This window comes from Balaenoptera musculus, chromosome 4 (assembly GCF_009873245.2).
Source record: "Balaenoptera musculus isolate JJ_BM4_2016_0621 chromosome 4, mBalMus1.pri.v3, whole genome shotgun sequence".
Taxonomy (NCBI): Eukaryota; Metazoa; Chordata; class Mammalia; order Artiodactyla; family Balaenopteridae; genus Balaenoptera; species Balaenoptera musculus.
Genome location: NC_045788.1, coordinates 78,376,040 through 78,400,525, shown reverse-complemented (window position 1 = coordinate 78,400,525; position 24,486 = coordinate 78,376,040). Strand labels below are relative to the sequence as shown.

Here is a 24,486-nt window from a genome sequence, read left to right as displayed (position 1 = left end):
ATCCAAGGCCAGCCCAAGGGGACTGTGCACTGGGCTGAGCCAGGAGACCTGGGTTCTGCTGCTGCCTCTGTTCCTATTTACTCTGTGACTTCTGGCAAGTCACTGGATGCTTATTAACTGATTTAATTCTATAACTTTTTAACAGTTAATTTTGTTTATATTATATATTATTGCTAAAGAAACCCCCACACAGAATTCAATTATTAACATTTCAAAAACAATGAAATCAATTGAAGTACCCAATACAACATCTTGACTATAGTGGATATTAATATATTTGTATTGAATGATTGAATGAATGAACAAATATAAGATACTGAGAACATTGCTAATATCTCAAAGAACAAGACTAAAGCAAATTTGTGAGACTTTTGGAAGTCAAAATGACATTCAGGCAATAGCTAGTAAATTGACAAATGTTTCTAAAAGTCCTGAGATTGTTTCTAAAATATGTCAGTTCTTTATACATGTGAAAACCCCTCAGTTCTTCCATATCCTTTCTGATTTTCTGTCCACTTGTTCCATCAACTGTTGAGAGAGAGGTGTTGATGTTTCCAACTATAATTGTGGATTAACTCTGTTTCTCCTTTCAGTTCTATCATTGCTTCACATATTTTGCAGCTGTGGTCTGCAAATTCTATTGGAAAATAAACTCTTACTAGAAGTGAGATGGTCAAAAATAATTTGGAAAGCGTCTTCAACAGAGACTAAAGTTAGAATTAAAAATTATTTAAGGTTACCAAAGGAGTAGGAGAATCAGTGGCAATATTTAATGATCAGGATTTGAAATTCATACTCAAGGATGTAAATGAAACCAAAGAATTGGACTCAGTATTTCCAAAGTCAGAAGATTGCGAGGTGTACTGGATGATCTGAGTATCACCTTCAACACTATGTGAGATTCCCTCCAAAGCTGCCTTGGACTCAACTATATTGGATGAGTTGGATACTCTCAACAACATTGGTGGGCTAGAGGTAGACATATCATTAGAAGTTGATAACATCTATCCAAGATTTTGGAAGTAACTTATAGATGCTTTTGTGATCATAATATGCAAACAGTCGTTAGCAGCAGCTATGGCTAGGAGAGGTCCAGGGTAATGCACTACAGTGAGTTTCAGCCCAGACTAGGGAAGATGGGACAGGGGATTAAAATAAAACATTCGCTCATTAAATTCTTCAGCAAATCTAGAATTTGAGGAAAAAGGCAACATAATTTATGTGGAGAGAAATCAGGCTTTGAGCGACTCTTTGGCAGTCTTAGAGGTAATAGGTAAGAGCACAGGTAAGGAAGATTCAAATCACTGTAGTTTTTTTAGACTTTTAAAAGTCTTTCATGAGAAGACAAAAAAAGATGAGCCAGCATAGTATTTAGATGACATTTTTTCATGGATAGAAACCTGGATTCCTATTTGACCTTGCCCTTGAGGGTAAAGCTAAGGGTTTTATATCCATTATTCAGCACCCAGAGCATGAAACATAGTAGTCACTCCATAAATATTTGTTGGATGACATTTAATTCTCACAACAACCCTCTAAGGCTCCCATAATTATTATCTCTATTTTAGAGTGACAAGACAAATGGTTTAGAGCAGTTAAGTTTTCTTTACTAAGAACTGATACCAACAATTTCTCAGCCTCCCTTAGCAACCTAAACCCTGAGCTCTTTAATCTCAGCCTGTCTTGATCTGCTTTCTAAACCATTCATGATCTCCATGGCTCCTGAACCCAGGCTTTGCCTCCTTTTAATGGTCTTGTACTTGGTCTTCTAATCTGGGCCCTTATCTACTGCTCCTCTGGTGCTGAGTTGCCTTGGCCCAGTCTAACTCCTGGGACCCAAATCCTGCTAAGGTCCTTCAAAGTCAGCATTCTTGTCCAATCCCTATATATTAACTCATTCAAATGATTTATTGTACCACTCCATGTGCCAGGTTTTGTGCTAGGTACCAGAGGTGAACATGACAGTCTCTGCCCTCAGGGAACAAGAAGACCCTGCAAGTATGGGCAATTCATGATTGAAAAACAAGGAAATGGATAACTGGAAATGACTTTGGAAGAGAAATATAAGCAGGAATGTTCCCTCAGGAATAATTCCTGGTACAGGGCATATTTAACATTCTTACACAAGAGCAATAAGAGACACACACAATAAAATAAGCTGGTTTGCATACAGCTTCAACATCTTTCCAAGCAGTGAAATGCAAGTTGATGGAGATGTACTTAAAAAGAGCCAGCAAACTGTCCAAAAGGGCTGAAAAGGGCAATGTGCACTGCGGTGTTGGCAAGTGCCAGTGAATGCATTTAGAGAAATGTAATCTAGTCTATTTATAGGATGATGGGATCTGAGCTATCAGGGAGTTACTTCAACAAATACTTGTGATTCTACCGTTTGGAAGAAGGCATGTGCTGGACACTGCAGGTTATATGAAAATGATGGAGACATAGATCCTACTCTCAAATACTCTGAGAAATATTGAAAGAGTTCAATGAAGAAGGTGGTATTTAAGATGAGTCTTAAATTATGGGTGGCATTTGGATGGGTGGATACTTGTGAGGGAAGAAGAGAAAATTCTAGGTAGATGAAAGAGAATAAAGCACCCAGGCAAGAAAATTTAGAGTATTGTCCTGGAATGGTGAAGGTTCCAGTGTGGCTGATGGGTAGAGGACATGGAAGAGAGGGAAGGGCTTGAAAGATACAATAAAAGTCACCTGTCATGGGAGCCTGCACTTGATTGGCTGGGCAGTGGGAGGGAGAGGTAATGACAGGATTTAAATATTTTTGAATGATAATTTAGTAAGTTGAGTCTGGCAGCAATGTGAGGGATAGGGTGGGAAGACACATAGATCAGTTAGGAGGCCATTTTAACAGTCCTGGTAAGAGGAAAAGAGATCCAAACCAGGGGTGTGAAGAAAAGGAAGGAGAATACAGATACCAGAGACATCTTGGGAGCAAATGCTACAGCAGTGTTTCTTAAAGTGTGGTCCAGAGCCAATCTGAATGGAAATCATCTACAGAGACTCCTGTGCATCATCCCAGACCTACTGAATTAGAATCTCTGGGTGGGGAGTCCGGGGAATCTACATTTTCAACAAGTCACCCCGGTAACTTTTATGTAGATGGGAATCACCATTCTATAGACATGGCACCTAATTCAATGTAAAGAGAGAAAGAAGTTTTCAAAGATGACTCTAAGGATTGGCTGAGTGGTGGAGGGGAGGGGTAATAGCAGGTTGAGTGTGAAAGAATGGTGTGTCATTAACAGACCTAGAGAAGCCATAGAGAGAGGAAAGTTTGGATGGGACTATGATGTCTTCAGTATGGATCCTGTTGAGTTGGGACACACACATGGCAATGTCCCCTGTGGGGTTTGAAGTTGGTGGGGAGATTTGTAAAACATATTGCAGAGAGGTAATAGTTAATGTCATGGGAACGAATGATGTTTGTTAGATTTTAAAAAGTAAAACATGGGAGATGTGGAAGATGGCGAGAGGGAGAAGAAGTGGATGCTAGAGTATAAATGAGGTTCTACAGTGAAGGCAGCCCCAGAATAGCTTCCAAACCCAAGTGGTGGGACTGACTTCCTGCAACATGGCCTACCAGGTTATACCAAGCTTTGGGCTGAAATTATGTTGGGTGAAGTTAGATATCTATAATTCTACCTGCAGAGATGTATACATGTGGGGATAGGTGGGAAGTGAAGTGGGCTAGAAAATCCCCCTGCTGCTCAAGGAATTCCTCCTCTTAGTTCACCAAAGCTGGGTATTTCTTATAAGCAGCAATTAGCCCTTCATCTCTAAAACAGAGTCCAATGAAAGTGGGACTCACTAACTGATAATTGGAAGGAAAGGGGAGGAGGCAAAGGGAGAATTGGGCTGAACTGTCTTCTCCCCAAAATTCGTATGTTGGAGTCCAAACCCCTAGTACCTCAGAATATAACTGTATTTGGAGATAGGGTCTTTACAGAAGCGATTAAGTTAAAATGAGGTCATTTGGGTGGGCTCTGATCAACATGATGTGTCCTTGTAAGATGAGGAAATTTGAACACAGAGACGTAGAGAGGGAAGACGATGTGAAGACACAGGGGAAGATAGCCAACTACAAGCCAGTCGAGAGGCCTCAGAAGAAACCCAGCTGCTGACACCTTGATCTCAGACATCTTGCCTCCACAACTGTGAGAAAATAAATCTTTATTGTTTAAGCCACCCAGTCTGTGGTACTTTGTAAAGGCAGCCCTAGCAAACTAATACAGAAGGGAAGGGCTGATGGGGGTGAAAAGAAAGAGAAGAAAAAAAGAAGGTAAGAAAGACAAGAAGGAAGAGGAAGTGAGGAGCAGGAGAGAGTAAGTACTTCCCTCTCTCCCAGGAGGATGATGGAGACAGGGCAGGGGCAAGAGAGTCTAGTTCAGGACCTTGGAGATGGCCTGTTTTGCAGGTTTACACAATGTCACAGAACACAGGAAACGACAGAGATCCAGGAAGAAAAGAGGATAATCTAAAAAAAAAAAAAAAAAAAAATGGTTCTGATGAACCTAGGGGCAGGACAGGAATAAAGACACAGAGACAGAAAATGGACTTGAGGACAGGGGGAGGGGGAAGGGTAAGCTGGGATGAAGTGAGACAGTGGCATGGACATATATATACTACCAAATGTAAAATAGATAGCATGGACATATATACACTACCAAATGTAAAATAGATAGCTAGTGGGAAGCAGCCGCATAGCACAGGGAGATCAGCTCGGTGCTTTGTGTCCACCTAGAGGGGTGGGATAGGGAGGATGGGAGGGAGATGCAAGAGGGAGGAGATATGGGGATGTATGTATATGAATAGCTGATTCACTTTGTTACACAGCAGAAACTAACACACCATTGTAAAGCAATTATACTCCAATAAAGATGTTTAAAAAATAAAATAAAATAAAAAAATAAAAGAAAAGAGGGAAGTCAACTGTTCCAGGCTTTGGGACGTTGAGGAGAAAAGCATTGTATTTAGCCATGGATGATTTATAATAGTAAAACTGGAAACAATCTAAATATCTGACAATAGAGGAATTATGAAAAATCATCTACACTCAAAAAGTTTAAAAAGACATGGAAAAAGGCACAAAATATGATGTTTAAATAAATAAAAAAAACCAGAATGTAAAACTGTATTAGAGAATGACTGTACTTACAGCAAATATATATGTAACTACTTTTTTAAAAATTAAAGTATAGTTGATTTACAATGTTGTGTTAGTTTCTGGTGTACAGCAAAGTGATTCAGTTATACATGTATATGTATATATATTCTTTTTCATATTCTTTTCCATTATGGTTTATTACAGGATATTAAGTATAGTCCCCTGTGCTATACAGTAAGACCTTATTGATTATGTATTTTATATATAGTAGTTTGTATCTGCTAATCCCAAAGTCCCAATTTATCCCTCCTCCCCCTTTCCCCTTTGGTAACCATAAATTTGTTTTCTGTCTGTGAGTTTGTTTCTGTTTTATAAATAAATTCATTTTTATCATATTTTAGATTCCACATATAAGTAGTATGATAATCTCTACTTAGTGAAGTAAGTCAGATAGAGAAAGACAGACACAAACAGCATTAATATAAGAGTATGCACAGCCTCTTCTCCTTCCCTTCCCTGCTCCCTATGGAAAATTCTGCTTTGCTCATTCCCACTCCCTCAGTCCTTTGAACTCCAGTCTCACCATGTAGATCAATGTTGTGTGTGTGTGTGTGTGTGTGTGTGTGTGTGTGTGTGTGTGTGTGTGTGTGTGTGTGTGTCCTGGGAAAATGGGATGAGGACCTACACTCTGTCATTTTCTAGAGGCAGAAGGTAGGGGCAGGCAGAGGCAAGCCATGAACAAGTGGTCCAGGCCTGAGGAGCTTGGGGAAGAAAAGAGGTGTGAGAGGGCTGGAGTCTAGGAAAAATTGGGGGAAGGGGATTTTGAAAAGTGTTGCTGTGGGTCATAGCCTGGATGCTCCTTAAGGTTTTCAGGAGAAGCAAATGAAGATTGGGATTATTTTCAATTACTTTTGGTCTCTGGCTACATGAGACCCCAGACCTTATTTATTTACATATATATGCAAAGAAAAAGACTGGAAAGAAAGAAACCAAAACACTAGAAGTGGTTAACTCTGCATTGGTGGGATTATTAGGCATTGACACTTTTATGTAAATTTTGAATAAAAACATGTATTAATGGTAAGGGGTGCATTATTGTTGTTTAAAGAAGGTATACATACTTTCAGTAGAGTGATCTGGGCAGGTTGAATTGCAAAGGGTTAGGAGTGAATAGGGGTGATAAACTGGGCTTAGATTACTTTCTCAAGAAGTTGCTATGAATAGGAGAGACTTGGGCAAAAGCTTAAAGAGGTGGGAAATCCAAGACATTTTTGGAGGGAGGGGGCTTTTAGGATAGTGAGATCTAAAGAGTTTGACAAATAAGGCATCAAACACCCACTAAGGATGTATTGTTTTGAAACATTTTTGATAATTTGTATGTCCTGGAGGCAGAAGGAATTTTATGATATAATCTTTAATTAGCTTTGGGGTGTTTCTCACTTGGTCCAAATGATATTGATTGAGAACTAAAAGGTAATTTCCTCAGCTGAGGCTTAACTGGGTCAAGAGTCTGACTTTCCAACAATTAAGACAATAGGGCTGTAGTGATAACAAAGATAAACTTTAAAGGACTCTGACATTTAAAAGAGGAATGCTGATTCAGGAATGCTAACTGAAATCTGTAAACTCACAGTTAAATTAGATGTAGATTTGTTTGTTAAATTCTGGGATTCCAGAAGTTAGAGGAAGGTGCATGATGAACAAAATTAGGTATATTTCTTATGTGAGATATTAATGGATAGAACTTGTTATGTCCACAGCTGAATCTAAATACACTCAAAAACAGTTTGCATTAATTCTTAGATGATTAATTAAATATACCCTAAAAGAAAATGAAGGTTTGGGGGCATAGTTTCCAATATTCCTGGGAGGGTATCAAAGATGACAGTGATGGTAGCATATCCCATAATGCTCCCTTGGAGGAAATATTAAGTAATTCTCATGTTCTGACATTCCCAGAGATGACTAATGTGGGAGTTGGTGAAGCTGATGAAGCATTGGATTTGGTCTGTGACAGGTGAAAACATACCTACTCTACAGGTTTCAGCTGAGAAGAACTGTCAGATGTGTACCTAAATATAATTTTCTCAGACTTTTTCTTTGAGTATGGAGTACATATTTGGAAGAGGTTACAAGGAGATGGGGGGGGAAGTGATGAATGCAGATTGCTGTGGTTAATTAATGAAGCATAAAATTAGAAAGAGATATTAAATTGTCAAGAAGGTGTAAATGAAAAGACAAAAGGATAGATTTTGCAAGAACAGCGAGGGTGTGTATCAGGACAAGGGAAGCAGGATGGCAGGTGTAGGTTACAGAGCGGGAGGAGGATAAACCTCTACCTTGATGGAGCTGGTGTCCAAAGAGGCACGATAGAGTTCTGGGGCACATCTGTCCCAACATGTGTGAGCACAACATTGAAAATGAGTAGGGGAAGTACTGCAGAAGAAATACATTTGGTGGCCACTATGTAGAAAGCACCTGAAAGATTCAAAACCAGAGGAAGGTAACAAGTTCAAGGAAAAATGCAAAGCAAGGAAATGGGGAAGGGGAGAAGGAAACAAATGTGTATTGAGGTTCTGCTAGAAAGCAAGCAGAAACTTCTGATGCAGCTATTTTGATGCCTTTACATTAACTCAGGCTTTTAAATGCAGTTTCCTCAAACTTCTCTCTCTAAATATATGTTAACTACTTATGAAATAATGAATTAACATGCACAACTGATGTACTTGACTCTCACATATGGGGTGAGATTTCCATTTTCTACTTTGTTAATTTCTATATCATTTAAGTTTTTATAAGTATACATTACTTTTATAATAAGACAAAACCAGAAAAATTCTATCAGAATGAGGTTAGCTTCCATGGATAAGCCACTTGTACCCCCAAATAATCATTGTGAAGTGTTGTATTCATGTTTAAAAAAATGTATTGATAGTAGTCATAGCAATAATAATATTATATAATAAAAGGATATTACTGAGCATATTACATATTACACATCACACTCACATTTTCCTTAAAGGTTAGGTTTAAAACCTCACCTCCCCACCCCAAACAAAATGATATAGGTGTGGCTCCACTGTTGCCCACACAACCACACACAAATCTATGATGATGTATAAAGAGACTTAGATAACTGTGTGGGTGATATGAGCAGGCAGAGGCATTGGAACTCCCCTCTCCACCCTATACACCACTGGTCGATAGTTACCTTAAGAGCTCCACAATTTGAATTCCCAAACATCTGCCTACAGATTTTGCCTATAATCTCTCTTTTAGTCAATGCTCAATTGTTCTCAAATTTAGTTCAATGGTTCTCAAATTTAGTGTGCATACGAATTACCATACAAAGTAGCACACACAAAGCCATGTATCCTATACTTTATGGGTGATTTAAGGGATTTTTCAGAGATAATTTTGTATGTACTTAATTTTTGTCTTACTTGCTGACTTTACAGCCACGCTGTTCCTTTGTATAATATGAGATTTGGCTCTACTTGAGAGAACTGTCAGAAACTTAATTGGGGATTCTCTTTGCCTCCTGAAGAAAAGAATTAGAAAACTTACTGTGGTTCAAATAGCTTCTCAACCTTCCAAAGCTAGTATATAATAAATGCTTAATTTTTAGCCTGACCAAGAATCCTATAGAGGTATAGGCAACCATCCTTTATTATTTCTAATGAAAGATGGAGTCCTATTATTAAGCAGTCAGATCTATTTATTAATCTAAAACAAACAAGTATGACCATTGTAACTCTAAGAGAGAAACTGGAGAATTTGAGATGTAACCCATTGAGGAGTCAAGCAGATTCTCAAAGAATGAACAGTGACTTTGGATAGAATGATTTATGGCCCTTTGTGAGATGAGTGGGGAAGTAAATGGTTAAATGAGTGAGGTAAATGATTAAATGAGTGTGTCTGCCAGATGGGTTCCTAACCCCAGAGTGTGGGAGAGAAGGATGTATGGGATTGGATTAGGATCCCAGGTGAGACTCAGACAGGTAAAGATGGGGTCTACAGGTTGGCTGTGCAAATTGTGTCCAGCACAGGGCCCTGATCTGCTGAAGGGGAAAGGGGCAGTGTCTCAGCAGGGGACTGTGCCTGCAGGGTTGGGGATTGGGCTGCCTTTTCCCATAGGCTCAAAGGCAATATATAGGCCAGTGGTAGACCGGGGAGGATATCTGCTTCATGCACTAAACTTCATACAAGTTTAAGGGTCAGTTATTTAAACAGGATGTCTTGGCTTCAAAATGACTGTGAGGTGGATGATACTTTATGTTGCTAACTCACATATTTTTCCACTCTTAAGGCTTCTCTTCCTGTCCCTGTTGGAGAGGGGTGAGTAGCACTCAAGCAGTTACTTGGTTCTCTGAGATTTCCATAATTAGGGAAAAGATGGAGCAGGGCAGGAAACCAAAAGTGACTCTAAATTATTCTGTCTTGTTCTACAAAAAGTCTAAGCATTTAAGAGAAGGAGATTAGCAGGTATATAGACCAAACATCTTGGTAAACCAAGAGAAAACAGAAGATTTCCTTGGGCTGTGGGAAGGAGTTGTGGAAGGGGAGGAGAGTGGAGGGAAGGAGAGGGAGAGAGACTGATCAATCTGTGTGAACTTTGAATACAGAGGGGACCCTTGAGCCCATGTCCTAGCAACTCCCAGAAGGAAAAAATGGTTATGTGGCATGTCTGGGACAAGAAGACTAGAAGTATCTTGCAGATGATTCCATGCCCAGGCCTGACACGATAGCAGCAGAACAATGGGCATCTCAACACCATCAAGTGAAAGAGGACCAACCAGCATGGCCCAACCCCCAGTCCTACTTTGGCATTGTTTAAAACCAGAGAGTCTCAGGGAAGACTGAGACGAAGTTGTTTTCTGCCAGTTTGGCAGATGGAGACCTCAGAATTTAAAAAAATATAAAATGAAAAAAAATTACCTGAATATAAATTCTGAGATTTACATGTACTATCACTGCCTTTAAGTGAATATATCAAAATGGCTGTATCAGAGTCATGGTTCTTGCCTACTGTGTTCCAGGCACTGGGCGAAGCATGTTCACCACCTGTTCTGTCAAGTAAACTTCACAAAACAGCACTGCATGGCAGATGTCATGATTATCCCAGTTTACAGGTGAAACACTGTAGCTCAAAGACACAGTGACAAGTAGAAGGCCAGGGATGCAAACCCAGGTCTGTTTTCCTTCCTGCATTATGCTCTTGTGATCAGTGACATGTACCTAAACTCAGGGGCAAAGGGAATACACTGGGGTGCTCAAAAGGTAAACAAACAAAAAAAAGCTCAGTCCATTATAGCAATGGGTCTGTCTTGTTACTGAAAGTAGAGTACATAAATAATACTGATATGCAGAGGGAAAGCCGATTTGTCACTAGACCAAAAGAAGGAAACTCTTAGGCAAGGAATGGAAGTTCCTAGGTGACACTAGACTTATAGAATCCAGGTCAGACAACAAGCCTCTCTTCTCTATATCAGAGGCCTCTTCTCAGAGGCATAAGTGTTGAATGTGTTTTCAGTATGCTGTGGTGAGTTTAGATTAAAACAAACCAACCAAAAACAAAAAAACAAAAAAACCCAACCAACCAACCTACGGGTGTGTAGATGTATTTTCACCAGCCTATATGATTTCCATTCATTCAACTCACTGGGGCACTCCTAAAGCCATTAGGCTAGAAAAACGAAAGCTTATATACACACACACACACACACACACACACACACACACGTGCACAGGCACAGTCAATCAATTCCAAAATTCCTACCCAAGTTTGAGCAAAAGAACAGATACACTTTAGCATTTATTTAAAAAATCTGTCTAATTTCTCAAAGACCCAGGTTAGACTTAAATGTTTGTACTTAAGGCTTTGGATACATGCTATTCTCCAATTCACAGGACCAGGTTACCTGGTTAGGATCAGGATCAACTTCATCCCAGTTGTGAGTGACATGGCCTTGGTCAATGGATTCAAAAGGCTTGTGAGAAACCGAAGGTAGAATCCTATATAGCCAGCTGGGGGGAAACAAGGACACGTAAGCCTTAGGGTGATGTTATGAGTGATGCACAGACTGGCTCAGGAAATACCATTAGGAAGACGCTCAAGTCAACAATGATCTGTGGGCTTTAATGTGAGAAGCAATGACACAGCATCATTTCTTAATAGCCACTGCTGCCCATAGCCCTGGCCTCTTCTCACCTTTCCACACGATCCATCACTCTTCAAATTGAGCCTGTAGCCCTTGGTTATTTCCATACTGACAAAAAAAGAATTGCCTTTCCCAATGACAACTATAAAGGAAGGGAAAGTACCCTGAGGGATATCTGTGCAGGCAAATCCACAGAAAAACATTAGCTTATGTACATATTGGATACTAATCCTTGCTCTGGCTCTGGAAAGTGAGGACAACGAATCCTTCACAGATTGAGACAATATGGGTGGTTTCTTTGTCATTTTTGAAATATAAATCAATTTTCTTCTTTAAAATTATAGAAGTAATTCATGCCAGTGATAAAAATAATTCAAGTAATTTAAAAAGTCTCAAAAGGTAGACTTAGATGGCTTTCTCCTCCAATTTCTTCAGAGCCAATCCTCAGAGGCATCAGAACTTAGCAATTTTCTTGTACAATCTCTAAGATATTTCCAATGCATAATAAGAAAAATTGCCAAATTGTTGTACCACTTTATTCTCACAGCACTGATGTGTGAGAGTGCCTGATCACCCACATCTTTACAAATAGGGGGTATTATTAATAATTTTGGCCTTGTAGGTGAAAAATACTATCTCATTTTTATTTTGTATTACCATTATTATGAGTAAGGTTGAGAATCTGTATGTTTATTGGTCCCTTGGAATTTTTCTATAAATTACTTGCCCAAATCCTTTACCATTTTTCTATTGGGTTGTCTTTTTGATGTTAATTTGTAAGATGTTTAGGAAATTAACATATCTAAAATTATAAGAGCATCCATCTTTACTTTCTTATAGTACATTTCTGGCTTTGTTTCAGGAAGAGAAGACTCTGATGAAGGAACCCTGAAGGACACCAGGAGGAGAACCATCCAGAAGTTGAGAGGGACACTGAACCTCACTAAGAGGGACCCAAGTCCTTTCAGAGGCTGTTACCCTGACAGGGTACAGCAGGAAGAGGAACACCACTTGGGGCAATGGAAGACCAGACCTGCTTGAACAAGCTCTGGCCCTTTAAGCCCCAGGACAGTCTACTTCAGGGGGTGGAATTGACCTGGCCCTACACTGAGCCATTTGGGAGATTAAAGGGCTAGCTAGATTTGTTCAGTTTTCTTTTGATTCCTCTAGCTCTAGGTGAAGTAATCTCAGACATTGGACTTCGGGCCATGAATTAACTAGGCCTCTCTAGGTTCTATATGGAATTGAGAACATGTGTGTGTGTATTTTAGAACCGACTGTGTGATCCTGGGCAAGTTACAAAACTTTCTTGTTTTTTTTTTTTTTTTGGCCACCCTGTGTGGCTTGTGAGATCTTAGTTCCCTGACCAGGGACCAAACTCAGGCCCTCAGCAGTGAAAGCTCAGAGTCCTAACTACCGGACCTCCAGGGAATTCCCAAAACTTTCTTGATCCTATGTTCCTCATCCTTATCTCCTAGGATTGTTGTGAGGATTCAGAGTTTATGTACCTAGAATGCCTGGCACACAATAGGTGCTCACTTACTAGATGTGTGTTGAATTGTCTATCTGCCTACCCCTAATCATCTGGGTTTTTTTGATGATCCAGATTTCCTACAATCTCTGTCCTGGCTCTCACCTTCTCAGGACCTAAGGGATCAGCTAACTAATCAGATAAAAATCAACCCCTGATAGATATACTCTCTGATAGTTTGTGGGTGGGGGTGGGGGAGTTCCTGAATTCTGTGGCTTGAATGAGTAGTGACTAAATGTAGGAATTTCAGGTTTTCTCATCTATGGATGGGGCTGGTTCCATCTTCCCACTGGGGATTTTGAGCATTTTCACAAAATTCTTGTGGATACCTTTGAAGAGTTCTAAACAGATGGGTGAACCATGCCTAGTGTCCCTTGTTTTTTAGCTGAGTTTATAAAACTCCCCAGGCAGCACTACACTGCCCTGGACAGAGATTTAATTCTGATTCAGGGAATGGTGCCAGCGTCTTAATGAAATGCCAACAGCTCCTTTTCAGCCTCCTGGAACAGGGCTCTGCTCCTGCTGGCTGAAGATATTGCTGAATAATGGGGGCAGGCAGCAGAATCCGGAGTCCAGGTGTCCAGTTAGTGAATGGGTCATAAAGTCATAAAGTCATAAAGTCAAGAACATAGTCATGGAGGCCAGGCTGTCATAAATTAGAATAGACAGGAATTGTCTGTGTGCTTACCTTACCTTGGCTATCTGGGCTTGCAGAGAGAGAGAGATGATTAAATAGTGATAGAATTAATCTTGATTTGACAAGTATGGGAAACTATCTCTTTCCCCTCCATGTACAGATCTATCCAGAGGGAAGCAATATTGATATTGACATGGTAGCATAGCACCTGCCACTCAGTTTTCCGACAGCCTCCTAGGGATACACTGTATTGGAGGGAGACACTCTGCTACTGTGGCAATAATGATGATGATAATAATTAATGTTAATTGAGCACTCACCATGTACCTGGCAATGTGCTAAGCACCTTACATACGTTCTTTCCCTTAATCCTCATCACAACTATGAGATAAGTACTATTATTATCTCTTTTACAATGAGAAACCAGAAGGCTCTTGGAGGGTACATGACCTGCCCAAGGTCACACAGCTGGAAAGAGAAGGAGCCAGGATTTAAACTCAGGAGGCCTGCCTCCAGAGTGGGCACGATTAACCCCTAAGGGGAACAACCTATCATTTGTGTGGTCCATGGTGCTTTTGTTCTCACTATCTCATTTACTTCTCAGGAGGACTCGCTGGAGACAAACCCAATCACCTTCCACTAAGCAGTACAAGACTGCCTGCCCTCCTCCCCCAAACTCCAATACAAGCAGCAGCCCTCTACACAGGTGTCCTATTCTGAAATTCCCATAATTAGACACTGCTTGTTTAAGTCACAACACTCAACTGCTTCCCTAAACCACAACAGCTACTGAAACCAACCTGCCCCAAAGGAGTTAACCAAGAGACTGAGTTCATTGACCTGGCTTGTAGGATTAGAGCAAACATGGATCATGACACGTTGTGCTAATGAATGTGCTGGTTTCCAGCAAAGACAAATTCCGAGGAGAAAAAAACCTTATTAATTCAAACCACCAGGGGCCATAATACATGACCTTTCATCTAACCCAAGCTTGGATTATCCAACATTTTCATCCAAAGAACATAATACTTCTAGTCAGCTGAGGAAGATATTGCACTGAATCTTCTATAATTTTGAGTTAATCATTATAAAAAAAACTCCCAAGTAAATCAAAATTTGGAACTCAACTGCACAATCCCAGGGGAAGGCCAGACTATGAGGAACACTTTCTTCTGAGTACAAGCAACAAATTATAAATGGAACTAGACATGTCTGTTTTCTAGGCTCTGTGCAGCTGCTCTCTCCCCTTCTTCCATCAGTCACTTGATTCTAGCTGGAGGTGAGGTTCATCCTCCCCTGACTATGACCCAGAGCACAGCCTGTTAGAAGCAGGCTCTTGGGCAACCCTGGGAGGCTGTGGCCCGGGTATAGGAGGCAGCACTAAATACTAGTCAGAGCTCCCATAGACCGCAGGTCAGAATTAACCTAATCCTTTTACCTTCTTTTATTGCTGCTCCGTGGACAAGTGAAAGCTGATCCTGAGAGCTGCTCAGCATACAGATTGTAAGGGCAAACTTGAGGATTATTCTAAAACAAAGGAGGCAATAAATGACATCACTCCATCAGAAAAGCATTCCACCTTCTCATCAAACAACTCAGTGGGGGAATTCTGTCTTGGATGGGGATGCTCTGGGCCACTCACTGCACATGACCATCTCCAACCCATACATCCTTCTTGTAATAATGTTTTAGGTGACTTTCCTCCTTGATTAGAAAAGTAGTACATGCTTATTGTAGAAAATTTATAAACTATAAGCCATTATCTCACCATCCAGAAATAACCCAATGTTGACATATGAGTATATTTCCTTCCATTCTTATCCTCCAAAATGGGAACCCTATGATATGTGTAGTCCTGTTAATAATTAGCCCTTTAAAAAAAGAGGAAACACTATATCATGAGCATTTTTTCATGCCATGAAATATTCTTAATAATTTTTGACAAAATTTTTGTTTGCCATATTTTTGCTGTTGTAACCAACACTAGTGTGAACATCTTTGTGCACACATTTTTTTTTTTTTTTAACAAGGACTGATTATTTTCTCATCATTGCCATATCTTATGCTGTTCAAGGGAACTTTAAGGAAGTCCCTTAACCCTGGACCTAGGGGACCTTCTTGAAAGCCCTAAATTTAGTGTTACTTTTTTGGGACTAAGTGCTTTGCCATAGGTAACTATTATCCAACTTTAACCTTTGTATTGTCATTGTTCTGCATCCCAATTGTCTTAATGATTTGTGAACCTCCTAGACAGTTCACAGGCTAATTTTCAAGATGGTGGGTAGAAGCACTTGGCCTGAAAGCTGGTCATTCATTCTTATAATTCAGAGTTCTCCAAGCTAATATTCTATTCACTCATACCTGTCCTTCTGGCAGGGCACCTGGGCAGCGAGGATCCTCTGAGGCACACTCATTACCGAATCCAGAAATGTACTGCATGTGACAAAGACACAAAGGTCACCATTAATGGGATTTAAAGAGTATTTTGCTATTTTGACTGTCTATGAAGGTAAAAATTTCTTTATGCACATATGTTTGTGTATCACATTCTATACATAACATCTTTGCTATGTCTTGGCATGTGAACCATTTAGGAAAGATAATTTCTCTGTGTGAATTTTGAAGACCACCAATTAATTGGGAGAAGAGTGCTGGATATTACATGGACTTTCCATCCTTAGCTGTACTTAGTTGATTTATGGGCTTGTTCTTAATTATCCCACTCCAAGAAAAGCTTCTTTAATTCTGGGCCCATCAGGGAGTTCCTGAGAGGGGAGATGGCTCAGGCATCACCTCAACTCCAGGTTAGTAAGATCTGGCTGGCCTAGCTTGCAACCTCCCCGAGGTTGGAGCCCCACTTCCCCTCCATACGCTGAAACAAGTAGCTGTAAAGAGTGTGTGGATCCAATCTGACAGCAAAACCCTTGAGAAAAAGCCCTCCAACCAGCCTCGCTGCAGGCAAAAACCTACATCATCTGGCTCATCTATGGAGCACTTGTAAATATATTTGCATCTACGTGGATATAGGAAAACAAGTTTTGAAGATATGGGTGGCTTTCAGGAGAATAGCCAGATCAGAATCTGTCCTCAGTGGCACGATGGAGTTCATTCTGATTGTCATCAATTTACTTTTCATCCAGAGGAAGAAAAGGGAGTTTCTCAATAAAGTGTGCGGAGCCCCTAAAACTTATTTTGACAACACTTAAACACACCTGTGAGTTCTTGTTCACTGTCTGGCTTCTCTGCTAGTTTATAAGCTCCATGAAGGCTGGAACGATGGCATCGTGTTTACCTCTATATGCCTTGTGCCTGGTTTATAGAAGGTACTCAGTAGATATCTATTGTTTGATTTAGTTTTTCCCTTAGAGCCTATTCTATTCTACTCTATTTATTTATTTATTTTTGGCTGGGTTGGGTCTTCATTGCTGCACGCAGGCTTTCTCTAGTTGTGGAGAGTTGGGGCTACCGTTAGTTGCGGTGCACGGGCTTCTCATTGCAGTGGCCTCTCTTGTTGTGGAGTATGGGCTCTAGAGCTCAGGCTCAGTAGCTGTGGCGCAAAGGCTTAGTTGCTCCGTGGCATGTGGGATCTTCCCGGACCAGGGATCGAACCCCTGTCCCATGCATTGGCAGGTGGATTCTTAACCACTGCGCCACCAGGGAAGTCCGCCTTACAGCCTATTCTAACACGAGTGTATGTATCCTGCTCTAAGTAGGGTTAGAACCCCCTTTTCTCTAACTTAAACATCAAAAAAAAGGCCACTTTCTTCCTATAGTTGTTCCTCATAAATGTATCAATACTTAATTTTAGCCCACGATAATGAAAGTGCAGTGTCACTCAGTGAGTGAAATGCCACCATCTGAGTACATGTCTTTAAGAGATATAAGAAGGAAGTAAGTGGGTGGAGGATAAACCCTCCAGAATTCTCAGCAGCTTGGAGCAGGATGAGATTGATGTAACACACCTGGATGTGTGAGCAATGATCAGGGCAACAGCTGCCCATATTTGGAAGGAATATCAAATGTGAAATGTTATGACCTAGAAAGCAATGGAAGTGAAATTATTCTTTTTTGCCTCCAGACACGATATTTTTTTATATTTGAAAATCTATCAGCACTAAAAACAGTGAGTTATATTACACAGAGATTGGTTAACAGCGGCATGCAGTTTGGAATGATTTCTTTGGGGAAAGGGCAGAGACCATCCAGCATTCTGACTCTCCACTGAATAAAATTTTCTTCTCTCTAATGAACCTCCTGCTCACCATCAAGAAGATTGAATCTGAGCTGCTGAGAAATGGTAATGACCGAAATTATCTTCGGTTCTGTGGAATGGAATTGCAGACCAATCTTGCCTGAAGCCACTGAGTATCACAGTGGCTTCACTTTGTTCAACTGCAGCATTGTTTCTCTCTGCAAAGGGAGGCAAGAAGGTCTGAGCGCTGAGCTTTCTGGCAGGAGTGGGTGGGTTTACTCATTAACCTTCTCCATTCTTTGCAACTGCTGGCCTCAGAACAGAGTCCAGGGTTATTTGTACGTTGGGAACAAAGGAAAAGAGACTTACTATATGTAATTTTAAAGCATATGCTTCAGACTGCTTTAAAAAGTAGAAAAGAAAGTAGAAAGAACAGTTGGTGCTTTGGAAGGGAGCCACCCAGCTCAGAGAGAGGTGTGAGTTCTGAATTGGTTTCTCAATCTTAGCTGAGGTGCATTGGCTGAAGAGGGGGGTGAAAACTGCTGAGTCATTCTCAAACCAGTTGGTTTTCCTAATCCCCTGAGAGAAAAATTACAGATGAGTTTGTTAGAGTTTTAAAATATCATGTGCCTTACTGCTGAAGGTATCAGAATCAAGGAAGCAGTATTCTGCAACTGCTGTCCCAAGGCTTTGAGATCAAGGACAGAATCTGAACTCTGCTTATATCAGCTGTGAAAATCCAAGCTTTCAACTCCAGCTGGTTCAGTGACTATACAAATATACCTTATACCGAAAAATTGAAAATAAAAACGTCTGACATTAAGCAAGTGTGTTTGTATGCTTTCTTCAATCCAGATTTCTGAATAATTTGATCCCACATAGAAACAATTTTGTTTCCTTCCAAGAGAATTATACACATCCTTTCTAAATGAAAGAACAAATTATTGAGCTCCATGTAACTTCAGTACCATCAGTTCTTTGGCAGCTCCCTAGTGTACAGCTTTCTGATTTTCACCTGGTCCCCAGGATATGATTTATTTGTCAGAGTAGTTTTATGAGGTGCTTTCTTCTGACTATGATTCTGGGTAACACCCTGATGGGACGAGCAGATACTATACCTCACTTCCTTTTCCTGGGCATGAGGGAAAGAGAGAGAAGTCAGGGTAGAGATGGAACTATAGCTACCTTTTTCTCCTGTGCAAAGAGTCCAGTATTTCTAGTTAACCTTGTTGGGAACATAGGATATAGATTGTTAGGGGAACTTGAAAATTATTGCAAGTAGGCTAAACTGCGGTAGGCTGAATAATGATGCCCCAAAGATATCTATGTCTTAATCCCTGGAACTTGTGAGTGTTCCCTTATATAGCAAAAGAGACTTTGCAGATGTGATTAAGTTAAGGATCTTGAGATGGGGAGATGTCCTGGATTATTTGGGTGCACCCTAAATATAATCATAAGTATTCGTAAGAGAGGGAGGTAGAGGAAGATTTGATTATAGAAGAGGAAAAGGTGATGTGATGATGGAAGCAGAGATGAGTGATGCACTTTGAAGATGGTGAAAGGGACCATAAGTCAAGAAATGCAGGCAACTTCTAGAAGCTGGAAATGCAGGGAAATGGATTCTCCCCTTGAGTCTTCAAAAGGAACCAGCCAACACCTTGACTTTAAGCCCAGTGAAACTGATTTCAGACTTCTGACCTCCAGAACTGTAAGAAAATTAATTTGGTCATTTTAAGCCACTAAATTTGTGGTAATTTGTTACAACAGAAACAGGAAACGAATACAATAATTATGTAGACCAGGGGGTCCCATCTCTGGCTAATCATTAGAATCACCCCCAAAGCTTGTTAAATACAGACCCATACCTAGTGAATCAAAGTATTCGGTGCTGGGGCCCAAAGTCTGCATGTTAAACAGCTCTGTTTTTTAGAAATGAAGAAATCAAGACTTGTAGAAGTGGACTTGTAGAAGACTTAAGAACATTGGGTGGTTCATTTAAAATTTAATTTTACTATTTTATCTTTTGAATTTTCTTCCCCCAGTTGTGCTGCTTTTATGTAAATGTGATTTCATTTGAGACTTTGTGTTGACATATCCATTAAAAGGAAGAAATAAAAGCAGAGAAATATTTTTTTTAACTTATAATGTGTATTGATTAGAGTGATGCAATCTGGCTTTCTGTGTTTGGATTTGTGATCTGTAGAGCTAACCTTTCCTTGCAGAGATTAGACAGCAGCCTGGGAAAAATGCCTTTGAAATTGAGAACAAAGATCAGCATGCAATTTACGTTGGTGTGCTGGTGCTGTGCATAATAAGTTGCTCAAAAATTTCAGCAGGATAGGATTTTAGATATAATTTATTTATAAATGGTAAGGATGTTTCCACCCCTGCTGAACTTCCCCATAGCCTTTCATCAGGAAATGAAGTTTTTATGCACTCCCCCTCTTCTAAGCCTTCAACTACCACCATTGATATGATGACCTCCCATATCTATTCTCCTAGCTCTACCCCCTCCCCTGAGATCCAGATCCATACATCTGACCACATCCTGGGTATCTCATCTTGGCTGTCCCTGCGGCCACCCAGATTTAACTCTTGGATCCCAGAACGTGCAGGGCTTTCTGTGTGTGCTGCGCCTTTGCACCTGTTGTTTCCTCTAGCCCCTTTTCAGTTAAGTCAATTTCTACATCTCTCCTAAGACTCAGCTTAGGAACAGCCTCCTTGGAGAAGTTTCTCTTGGCCCCGCCTAGTCCAGATTCAGTGCCTTTCCTATGTTAATTCGTGGCATCATGTATTCACATATAATATTTGCCGAATGAAAGAATGAGAATTCTTTCTCAGTCTTTCTAACTCTTGATCAGGCATAAAGAAGCAAACTCTTTTACTTCGGTGTTGAGTGGTTTTAGGGCCCCTGTTAATTAGGGAGATGTTTGATTTTCAAACTCAGCATCAGTTGAAGGGCATTCAGGAAGTGCTCAAACTCTGGAAGGAAGCCTGGAGTCTGGCACACTTGGCTTGAGTCAAGATTCTGGGCAGTTCTACTCAGGCCCACATGCATGTGTTGGGCACTGATGCCAGCCTGGGGTGGACACTAGGCATGGTTTTAGACACTGGCCTTAAGGCACTCAGTCTAGCAGATGCCACTAAGGCTCCTTTTGGAGCCTGGGCATGGATTCAGACAAACCCAACTTCTAATCCAGTCTCCATCACCTATCAGCAGTGACCTTGGGCAAGTCACTTAATCTCTCTGACCTTTATTTTCCTTAATGGTAAAGTGGCTACCTCCAGATTTACTTTGAAGATTATGAGTTAATTCATTAGTAGCACATAACCCACACATATTTTTCAATTGAAGATTAAATAATAAAAAGGAATTATTTCCTAGAGGAAGTGCTAGGGTTTCTACTGGCCAAGCGCTGATTGTGAGCCTCAAAATAACTGAATAGATTAAACAGGCCTAATTGGTCGGCTGGAGGCTGTCCAGGAAGCTGCAGCATCAGGAAGGTGTGGGAGAGTAGGGGCTGGCAAACAGACACAGTGAGAAACATGTCTGTCCATGGTGGAGGAGAGCCCTTATGACGTCTACAGATTCCCAAGACAATATATGAAATGAGCAAGGCAAGAGATGGACAATTAGAGACCATCATCTCTTTTCTTTATCATCCCCCAGCCCCAGCCATGCTTACGGACACCACCGCGAAGCCTCTGAACGCAACAGCTTGGACGAGGGCCTCTCTAAGTTCTTTCTGACTCTGAAGCTCTGGAATTCTCAGACGCTTCCGTGAGTTGTGGCTGAAGAAGCCACAGCGAAGTGGCCAGATAGTGTCTTACCTTCAACTCTGCCATTTTCCTTCTGCTGCAGGTGTGACGATTTCAGGAAACCCAGGCTCAGAGAGGGTATGAAGTCAAAATGCTTCTGTTTCTCCTTCAAACCACCTCTGGATGTTGTTATTCTACTGCTTCACTGTGCTCGCTGGTCAGCTGGTCGCTCAAATTAGCCAAACTAGTTAGCGTTTCCTAACTGCTACACTAGGGAGAAAGTCCAGCATGCTTGTTTCCAAACTGCTTACACAACTGTCTTTGGTTTTGAAACCCGGGCTGTTTCTGAAGAGTTTGCAGAGGACTGTCTCCTCTTCACCCGAGGTAAATGTTGACCAATGATTTGTTCCAGTTAAAAGAAAGAGGCTTATGACTAAAGGCAGAGAATTTAAAGCTCTCTGTGGAAGGAACTGTGGCAGTTAGGGCCTGCTGTGTGAGGTAGAGGCTTCTCCACTCAGTCCCGACTGAGGCTGGGAAGGAACAGGGCAGAGTGTTCAGTCTCTGGAGAGCAGTGAGTAAATGATCCGTGCTGTGACACAGGCGTTTTCACGCAGCTACCTGAAGCAGGGACAGGGTCTAGACAGCTCTCCACACTTGCTCCCAGGGATGAGCTGGGTGAACAGTTCAGAGCCTGAAGCACTTCGCTTAAAGCAAACTGAGATATTTACTATCGCTCCTCTTAATTTCTTAAATGTATTTAGTGTTCTTATAAATTCTTCAAGAATCTTATTTCCTAATGCCTGTACCTCTCTAGAAAGAGACCAAGGGATTACTTTCCAGCCACCTTTTCCATGACTCCCTTGTCCTTCATCTTGGCTACTCTCCTTAGCCATGGTCAGGTATCAACTTCATGGCTAATGGCATTCAGGAAGGAAGAAACCATATATCGAGAGCTTGTTCATGCCAGATTTTCCCACAGACATTACCTCATTTAATTTCACAAAAACAATCTTTTAAACTAGGCTTTATTATCATAAACTCAAGTGCAGCAGAACAGGAAGGAAATGTAAATGGGTAAAGTAGGCTAGGTGATTTTTTAAGATACGACTTTTATACACGAAGTTCCAATTTTTAAACACTGGCAACTTAAACAAGTGAATGGATGAATGAATGAATAAAGCCATTGTAATAGATTGCAAAAAATGCCCACAAATTCCTTTCATCCTTGTATGCATGCCCCTTTGCAATGTGACTTTGCTGCTCCTCCCAACATGAGACGGAGTCTTTTACTTACCTCCTTGAATCTTACTTTGGCTAATAGCAAACACAACACAAGCAGAGGTTTGAAAAATGTTTGTGCCTTAGGATTTGCCCATTTCTTGCTACTTGAGACCACCATGCAGAGAAGTCAGGCTAGCCTCCCTGAGAATGAGACCAAGAGGTCCAGGCACTCAACAGCCCAGCACTAGCTGCCAGATGTGTGAATGAGGCAATGCGGCTGCCAGATGACTGCAGACATGTACGTGATCCCAGGTGAGACCAGCAGGAGAACCACCAGCTAAACCTAGCTCAAACTGCTGACCCACAAAATTGTGAGCAAATAGAATGACATATTTTATGCCGTTAAGTTTTGGGGTGTTTTGTTAAGCAGTGATAGATAACTGATACAATTATGTCAAAAAACATGCATGTAGGTGTGAATGACTATGGGCTGCCAGTTTGACACATTCTGCTTTAGATAAAGGGGTCTAAGCAACCTCCAGAGGTCCCCAGGCTCCAGTGTACTGCAGTAGCAGCAGAATGATTTGCCTGTGTCTGAGATGTTAGCACAGAAAGGACCAGGCCAAAGGAGCCATGGTGATATAAACAAGTGACAGGCTGGTAGCAAACTGTGTGGACTGATGCCTGCAGACCAGGGAGCTTATAGCACATCTCAGCATATGTCAGCATAGACAACTGACATTGTGGTATTATATAAGCTTCCCTGGAATTTATATGCAAACCTGGGAGAAAGGGGGGTGTAAACCTTAGCTTTACTGAGGCTAAGTTTTTATTATTCCTGCAGTATGCAGACTCAAAATCAAAAGTGAATTCAAGAAAAATATTTCTTGCATATCTGAGTTTATGAGTACATTGGGTCTTGAATCTCTATTGATCCTAGAAGTTAGGCTTTGGTGATCAGGGGGAAAAAAATGGATGGGAACCAATAAACGACAAAGGAAAAGCTTTACTGCTTTGTTTTTCCATAAACTTTATATGTTCTTTCCAAATCAGCTTTGAAGGCAGATTTAAGAGGTGTTTCAGTTCCTTCCTAAGGTGTGAGAGATTTCTGAAAGAGTAAGAAAGTGGTAACAGATCCTTGACTGGATGAAAATTATTTTGAGGGGCCTGAAAATATTTAAAATTGAATAAACCTATCAATTACCTATTTAGGGATTTCTCCCAAGTGGGTTCACTTTATTTCCTGTCTTTTTCTGTTTTTGTAACAATAATTCAAGAAAACGAGTATTTGCTTTGTAACCACTATGTGCCAGGTACTGTGCCATACACACACAGGAGAAATGAGAATAAATAAAACACAGAACACATAGCTCTGAGTCTGTCTGATGGCTTTCTATTTTAATCTAATCACGCACTTATTCATTTATCTTACAATTATTGGGGACCTGCTATGTGCCAGGCCCTGTGAGGTGTGGGGGGATACAGAGATGATTAAGAGTCTGGTTCTGTAGGAGGGCGCATGCTGGAGAAGACTGACCAATAAACGGACCATTACAACGGAGTGCCATGTGTGCTGTGACAAGAAAGAGTCAGGGTGCTATGGGAGGGAGTAGGGACCACAGAGCTCTGACTAGCTCCCTGAGGAGATGATAGCTGAGCCAAGTCACACAGAGTAAGAGTTGGATAGGGCATTGAGCAGAGGGAGGGTTGTATACAAAGACAGAGAAGTGCAGTGCATTCAAAGACCTGTTTTTAGGGCACTGACGGAAATAGAGTGGAGGAGTCTAGTGAGGGAAGGCTTCCAGAAAGGGCAGTTTTGGCAGACATTTAAAGCAGGGGAAAGAGGGGGACTTCTAGGCAGGG

General features: G+C 40.9%; 1 protein-coding gene across 1 annotated transcript in view; it reads right to left on the bottom strand.

The window, feature by feature from the left end:
• HGD (homogentisate 1,2-dioxygenase) overlaps positions 1–21,670 on the bottom strand; it is a 45,320-nt gene extending 23,650 nt beyond the window's left edge. The window contains exons 1-4 of the mRNA XM_036850620.1: positions 21,475–21,670; positions 15,813–15,884; positions 14,890–14,978; positions 11,044–11,149 (exon numbers count right to left, since the gene is read on the bottom strand). Coding sequence (XP_036706515.1) covers positions 11,044–11,149; positions 14,890–14,978; positions 15,813–15,884; positions 21,475–21,489 — 282 coding nt within the window. The 5' untranslated portion in view covers positions 21,490–21,670. The remainder of the gene's footprint in view (positions 1–11,043; positions 11,150–14,889; positions 14,979–15,812; positions 15,885–21,474) is intronic.
• Between the last annotated feature and the right edge of the window lie 2,816 nt (positions 21,671–24,486).